The sequence below is a fragment of the Cryptotermes secundus genome, unplaced genomic scaffold (genome assembly GCF_002891405.2).
Source record: "Cryptotermes secundus unplaced genomic scaffold, Csec_1.0 scaffold693, whole genome shotgun sequence".
Taxonomy (NCBI): domain Eukaryota; kingdom Metazoa; phylum Arthropoda; class Insecta; order Blattodea; family Kalotermitidae; genus Cryptotermes; species Cryptotermes secundus.
Window position 1 is genome coordinate 114,274 of NW_019722434.1, and position 8,370 is coordinate 122,643.

Consider the following 8,370-nt stretch of genomic DNA (forward strand, 5'->3'; position numbering starts at 1 on the left):
AAGAAAGACTTCCAGGATGCATTTGAAAAGTGGCAGAAACGCTGGGATCGGTGTATGCGCTCCCAAGGGGACTACTTTGAAGGTGATGGTGCAGAATAAGATCTAGGTAAGATGTAATAGTTTTTATTAATATATTTCGGGAACTTTTGGATTGCACCACGTACATCATACAGTGAAACAATTTCAGCTGGACTCACATATACCTGATGATGGCCATACTGAGCTTAAACATGTAAGATAAGAAGCACATGAGACATAAAATAAACTGAGATTGTCATGTTGGTCATACTGCCAGGACCCTAAAATGCAGGTCAAGAAGGACACCACAAACTAAGTAACTTAAATTTTATGTCTGCAGTCTTGTGTGATGAGACACTTATGATAGATGGTTAACAATATTTCAGACATGTCACAGTCTTCATATCCACCAAGAGTGGAACCTCAGGTCCCAAATTAAATACAAGGGACATATGCCCAACTAGTGAGAACAGAAAACATATGAAGGGGGCACAGACATGAATGCCACAAAAGCAAAATAATGCGGAATAAAGAGACTTTTTATTCTCAAATATATTTATGTGTGAACCGTATGCAATACCATGGAATACACTGACTTACGATCTAGTGCAGTGTGACAGTTTCAATAAGTGAACAACTGTCTGAAGATGGTCAAGTAGGGCCGAAACATGTAGCAATTGACATGATTTTAGTGTTGGTTTAAATAAAAGAGAGACTGTGGACAGTTTTAGGTTGTATCAGAGGCAGAAATGAATAAATGCATGTGTTTATGTAGGATTTGAGGTTTTCACGGTGGTGACTATGAAGAATGCCATCTTCTGGGATGTGGCACCGTGTAGATCTATGTGGCGCCACATCCCAGAAGATGGCATTCTAAATGTGTTTAATTTTCTCCCAGTGAGCTTTCTTGTTAAACAGCTAAATTTCCCAGGACAGATTAATGTTGCAACTTATGTGCTTCAGAATGATATTTCTCATAGGTTACAGCCAGGATAGCAGTCAGTATGACTGTCTACAGACTGAATGGCAAGAGGTTGGAGTTCGAGCCCCATTATGGGCATTTTTTTCCTCTTCTCCATGTTGACTGGACTGGTTCTAGGGCCAACCCAGCCTATCCAATTCGTACCGGGGGCTTGAAACTGACCACTCACCACCAACTAGTGCTGAGGTCAAGAATATGTGGATTTATATATCCATTCCCACACTTACCTTCATGACATAGTGCTTAATTAGTTAAGAACATGGTCAAACTTCCCTTAGAGCAATAAAATTTTTGGGTTGAAATTGAAAGCTTCTGTGGCTATGCAACACAACTAAGCAGTTCTTTTGTCAGGCAGCTGCATACTGGGAAACAGCCACTGTGTATGCTCATACTTGTCAAAAGCTGCACAACTGCCAGTGCACTTCGGGCTGAAGAGCATCAGCAAACACATTCTTCTATGAAAGTGCTGAATTACGTAAATAGATAATAAAACTTTTGGTTTGTCACATCAAATTTTTTAGGGAACATTTCCCCTATCTGCTGAAAAAGACTTCAGAGTCACTCACTAATGGAACTGAGCCCTTCTTGAGAAACTACTAATTGTGCAGCTACTCAACAGCTTCCCAGTATTTTATGGAACCTGAAGGTTCAGTACCATGCTCACAAGAGCCCCTCCACTGGTCCATATCCTTAGCCAGATCAATCCAATCCATACCATCCCATCCTATCTATCTAAGATCCATTTTAATATCGTCCACCCACCCATGTCTTTGTCTTCCCAGTGGTCTCCTTCCTTCCAGGTTTCCCACCAATATACTATATGCATTCCTCCTCTCCCCTTTCATGCTACAAGCCTTGCACACCTCATCCGCCTTGACTTGACCATTCTAATTATACTTGGAGAAGAGTACAATTATACTTGGAGAAGAGTACAAGTTATGAAGTTCTTCACTATGCAGATCTCTCCCACCTTCTGTCACTTGATCTGTCTTTGGTCCAAAGATTCTCCTCAACACCCTGTTCTCAAACACCCTCAGTCTATGTTCCTCCCTTAATGTCAGAGATCAGGTTTCACACCCATACAGAACCACAGGCAAAATTATAGTTTTGTATTATCCATTTTTTATGTTTTTGGACAGCAGATGAGAAGACAAAAGGTTCTGGACTGAATGGTAGCAAGCATTACCTAAGTTCAGTCTCCTCTTAATTTCCTCCTGAATCAGGTTTTGATTTGTTACAGCTGTTCATACTGTGCCATGTTTTCAAAACACCTGCTAGCTATCTTTATGTCACGATTTTGCTCTGCATTCTGGTGACGGGACAGCAACATATACTTAGTTTTTTCTGTGTTTACTTCTAGACCAACCTCCTTACTAGTGTCAATTAAAGTTTGTGTTCTTCTTTACGGTATCTACACTATCACCCAGTAGATTCACATCAGCACAGACCAACAGCTGATGTGACCCATTTAATTTCAGTCCCTCCTGGTTTTCCTGGACCTTCCTAATGACATCTTCTAAAGCAAAGTTGAAAAGTAGTGGTGATAAAGCATCTCTTTGTTTTAGACCATTGTGAATAGGAAAATTATCAAACAGATGTTTACCTTACACTTCTTTTAAATACATTTTAATCAGCTTAACTAGTTTCATGGGTACCCCAAACTCTATGAGAATACTGTATAATACTTCCCTCCTAACTGAATCATAGGCTTTCTTGAAGTCTATGAATAGCTGATGTACTGTTTCACTGTACGCCAATTTTTTCTCCAGTATTTGACGAATGCAAAAAATCTTATTTGTAGTTGATCTGTTACGTTGAAACCCACACTGATGATCCCGAGTAATTTCATGTATGTATGGGCTTAACCTTGAGAGAAGAATATTTGATAAAATTTTGTATGAAGTTGATAGCAGTGATATCCCCAGATAATTACTACAGTCAGTTCTATCACCCTTCTTGTGAACTGGTACAGTAATAGACTCCTTCCACTGATCAGGCAATTTTTCCTTATTCCAAATAGAATTAATTAGCTTGTGGATCTTAGAACATAATATTTCGCCTCCTGCTTGAATAAGTTCTGCTGGAAATTGATCACTACCTGGCAATTTATACAGTTTCAATTTTACAATAACAATTTCAACCTCAAAAGGGTTAGGATCAGGTACTAATGGCTCAGCTGTATGGATTTCTATCTGCCTAACATCACTGACCATATGTACATTCAATAACTGAGAGGAGTAGTTCCTCCACCTATTCAAAATGTTGTGGGATTCTGCAAGCAGGTCACCATTCTCATCCTTCACTAAGTTACTGCTAGGCTGGTAACCCCTCTTAAAGTCATTTATTCCTCTATACAGGTCTCTAATGTTCTTGTTCTTACTGTTCATAGCAAGCTCATCAATTTTGTCTTTCAGATATTCCCTCTTTTTATTCCTGAAATGCCTGCTGTTTTCACGTCTTATATTGTTCAGCTAATCCCCATTCATTTCACTTGCACCCTGTAACCACTGCAATTTGGCTTGTTTCCTTTGGTCTAATAATTTGAGCAACCTTCGCTGAACCATGGCTTATGCTTCTTCGGTTCTAAATAACCCAGACTCTCTTTGGCAGAAATTTTGATATTCTCTCTAACAGTTTCCCAATCTTTATTAACACCCACCTCCATGTCTAAGTTTTCCAAAGCTGCAAACCTATTTGAGACTTCAACATGATACCGCTCCTTACCATCTACCTCGGTTAACTTCTTGAGATTGAACCTCTTCATATGAACTCTGTGCATTGTTTGCTTACTCACTGTCAGTTTTCCCTAACCTTTACACCACCAGGTAGTGGTTAGTATCACAATCATCCGCCCTGAGTGATTGGACATCAAGTATACTTGATTGTCATCTCCTATCTATCATTATGTGGTCAATTTGTTTGTGTGCCTTCCCATCAGGAGATGTCCAAGTAAATTTATGGATGTTACGATGCGGGAACATTGTACTTTTTACAGTAAGATTTTTTGATGTGGCAAAGTTTACTACTCAAACTCCATTATCATTACTAATTTCATGCAAACTCTCATTCCCAATCGTTGGTTTGAAAATGTCTTCCCTACTGACTTCAGCACTGAAATCTCCTAACCAAATTCTCATAGGATACTTCCGGAATTTATCAAATACATGTTCTAGTTCTTCGCAGAACCTGTCCTTTATATGATCAATTTTATCTTCTGCTGGGACATGAACATTCAGAATGATGATATCACACCAGCGACCTCTTAGTATTGTAACGTGTTTTGCCACTGAAGACGCCATTCCGATTGTTAATTTGTTTATTTAACAACCTACAAGTCTTGGCTACAATTAATTATAACACTGTTACGGGTTTACACACTCTACAAACCCTACACACAAATCTCTTCACACTGTCCTCAGTAGTCTACACGTATTCACAGTATGATACAGGAGCTATACAAGTGTCACTAAATTCCACACTCCCAATACCTTCTCAGCTATCACAAACTATCACTGATTATCACACGTTCCGGTATTCTTCTTTCAGTGTTCACAATCCGCACTGTGTCACTCCTGATCACAAAACTCAAAAACTCACTGTGAACAGTGTTCGCTGCTCCTTATTTAGCCTCGGCACGGACAAGACAGAAAACAGTTACGTGATAGGTACCACTGTTGCCTGATGCCATGTTTGCCGATAGCCTAGCAACGCTGTCGGAGGTTGTTTACTGCTGCATAGCAACCGCGGCATCCCTTGGTCACATAACTGCAGGAGGGGATGGGGTGTTGACTGGCCTATTACCATAGCAACGGCAACACTCCAAAAGTGTTACGTCACCGCTGGCGGAGGAGGGGGTGTCCTGCATAGCGCCAATATGTCACAGTATTACGCATGACATCCTGTCACTAATGAACTCTACCCTCCTAACTGCTGATATGATTCTCTTATGTACAATAAAACTGGTGCCTAATTCATGATTTTCAGTCCCCTTTCCATAGAAATATGTATATTCACCTGCTGGTTCAGTGCCACCTCTGCCCCATCTGACCTCCTGTACTCCAATAAATCTAACCTATATTTTTTAGATTACTTCCACCACTGACCTAAGTGAACCAGACCTATACATACTTCTAACATACGAAGTACCAAATCTCATATCAATTTTCCTTTGCTTAGGTTGTTTATCCAAGCAATCCCTCCAGGTTCAAGGCTTCTTATTATCTTTTGTAACAAGCTTGTTTTTTATAGTGAGGAGTTGTTGGCCCCACACTCCACCCCAAAATCTGGAGGACCACCCGTTGTCAGCTGTCGATGACTGCTTATTCAATATATTCACAGCTACCCTCCATATCTGGAGGGTGTCTCCACCAACTGCAACATGAGGACGTGCCATGCCATGGTGACAAGGGACCCACCTAACATGGGACTCTGGAGTAGTAATTTAAATCAGAGAGTTTAAACCTAGTGATGTAATTACCTCCACAAAGTGGTTTGAGAGAAGGGCAGATGATGTCTTAATGTGGCCCTCAGGCAGTTGCACTGGTGAGATATCCCATATCCACATACTGTGTTCAACACAATCATGAAATGTTTGCCACCCTGTACCATACAACAGGTATGGACACTGCCTCATTTTGTATACTCCTTCAGACACTGTGTTGCCCAAACCCCCACAAGTGCTACTGTCCACTCACCGCAGCTAGGTTCCTTGCTCCTCCCAGTCCCCCTGGCAGAACAATTGCATCAAATGGAGCTTTAGTCAGAGCATCCTGCAGGCTGGAATCAGGGCACACTACGACACTGCGACTGCACCTCACAGGGTCTGGACCTGCCAGTCCTGCCACCGTAACAGAGATCTGCGAGTCAAAGGGTTCAGCACTATATTGTATCAACTGCAAGGAAATGACTGATGGTAGAGGGACCAGGAAGGAAACCAGTCACATCACAGGGGAAGTCATAAATGACATTTACAAAATTCTGACAAATTATTAAATGGATGCTGTGAAGAAGAGCAGCAAAATGGCAGAGGGATAGTATTATCTGCGACTGTGTAACATTTTCATATTCTGTGTGAAATTCCATACTAGCCGTACGCACATAGCTTCAACTTGCCTAAAGTCACACCTTCCTTCTTCAATGTCTCTGTCTATTTGCTACGAACATATTATTTAGAATATTTTATATTACTGTAATGCAAGCAGAATAATCTATCACAAACTTCCAAGCAACACTGAACTGCCAAAGCAGTGTGTCCCAATGTTAGAAGCGCCCCAAATGGTTCAAAACATGACCTCCCCACCCTATCAACAGTATTTCTTCCAGGTTGTGTATGATATGGTACTTTTATAGCAGTGTTGTTTATTTTTGTCAGGAACCAAACACTTTTACTAACAAACCTAACTAACTAACTAACTAACTAACTAACCAACCTTGATTAGTCTTGGTTCAGCAACAACATTAATAAACATGGCTATTATTTTAGACAGTGTTCCCCATCTTGATCTTTTGAAATCCATTGTTCAGCGAAACTCATGATAATGGACAATGTCCAAAGTAACGGCATCTTCATTTTGCCACATCATGGTCAGACACATTTAAACTTGGATTAAGAAGTTTAATGATAACCGTAACTTCTCCCCTTTAAGAACAAAATTCTGTTGCGAGATCCATTTAGACCTCTGCTTCGCAGCCATTAGCCTCAGCAGCAAGCCATGGAAAGATATTCCATCCTGGCTTGACCACGACATTTCCCATGGCCCGTTATGCTTCCCCCTCCAATTTGTCTAGTTGTAATGATAATTTTCACAAGTGACCAGCACTTCGGGCTGGTTTACATAGGCTAGACAGGGCTGCAGAGGGATATAAGGGTAGGCAGGGAGGCAGCAGCCTCAGGCAATGCCAACCCCACCATTCATGGGACCTCTTTCCATGGCTTCAGCAGATTTACCACTGGTTTAACATCACATACAGTTACCGTCAATGTCTCACGGTATTTTTCAGGCAGTCAAGAGCACAAATCATTCCTACACCCTTTCGCAACATAGCAGCAGACTCACTAAGATAGTAAAGAAGTAAAGCTATCCCTGTAACAGGCCGTGAAGGCCCATAGGGTTGTGAGATGTTGAGGGTCCCACATTATCTAGACAATCGGCTCAAAGATGGCGGTAACGTTGTCAACCTTACGCGCTCGCCGCGCTTTACTCCCCAGGAAAATTATTTAATTAATTCCTGGTACTCATTTCTGTTAAGAGGCTGAGTCGACCCCAGGGCCATAGTGCGGCTGGATGGATTAGGTCAATTGAAAAAATCCAGTGACCTGATCGGGACCTGAATCCGCGACCTTCCGGCTTGTAGCAAAGCCTCTCAACCAACTACGCTACCGCGTACCCCCACTCACTAATAGAGCAGATGGAACCCAAAGGCAAAGGTGTACTATGCAATGTACCTGTGGTAGGTCATACAAATTCAACAATTATGACCAAACCGCAAAATTATCTTACGATATGCACACATTTCAAAAAGATAAAAATAAAAAATCCAATTTCAAACTCGTATGGACGACAGTGGCACGAAACAGAACATAACACGTTAACACAAAGGTAATCCTAACCCCAGCTCGGCGCAAAACATCAACAGAGATTACAACTTCCATTTCTTCCGCTCCTTCTGCTATTATCACAAGGGCCGACTTAGTTCCCATTCTCCAAGTCGTCAGAAACTCTGAAGGCTCTGAAGTGTAATCCGGAACAGCTGATAACTGTATCGGTTCAACTAACTTCTTGCAATTCTTGACGTTCTTCGCCTTCTTGACGTTCCTTACTATCACCGCGCAAAGGTTATAATGCTCATGTTATGACCGCATTCGTCGTTCAAAGGACCATGTTCCGGAGTGGTACTTCCGGATCAAACCAAGGATATTTAATGGTCCACGTATGTTGCGGCAGCGAATTTCGAAACTCTGGGAAATGGTAAATTATTCGTAAAACCATCCATGGATATGCTTACTATTAATGTGTCTTGGCCCGTGAGTTCTACGGCTGGATTAGATTTTGTTCATTATTTATACAGTTTAACATTTTTAAATGTTTTTGCTCCGTTGACATACAATATTAGTGCCAATATAAATTGATCTGGTAATATCGTTCTACGTACACTTCCCAGAAGTCATAACTATTCGACAGTCGTACTGTTTCACTACTGGAAATAACTTATCTATACTTCAATGCAAATTTGATCCACCAGTTCCGTTTGTAGCTCCCAAGTATGCTACATACCCAACCCATATAAGTTTTATTTATTTTAATACTATACGAGAAACTTCATGACAAGAGGGCAGTTGAGAGCCTTAAAGACGGGTACATCACACCAAG

At 41.1% G+C, this 8,370-nt stretch overlaps 1 protein-coding gene across 1 annotated transcript in view; it reads right to left on the minus strand.

The window, feature by feature from the left end:
* The window catches only part of LOC111861480 (protein/nucleic acid deglycase DJ-1), a 14,713-nt gene extending 6,855 nt beyond the window's left edge, over positions 1–7,858 (minus strand). Inside the window, exons 1-2 of the mRNA XM_023846097.2 lie at positions 7,611–7,858; positions 5,695–5,856 (exon numbers count right to left, since the gene is read on the minus strand). Coding sequence (XP_023701865.1) covers positions 5,695–5,856; positions 7,611–7,700 — 252 coding nt within the window. The 5' untranslated portion in view covers positions 7,701–7,858. The remainder of the gene's footprint in view (positions 1–5,694; positions 5,857–7,610) is intronic.
* Positions 7,859–8,370: the final 512 nt, after the last annotated feature.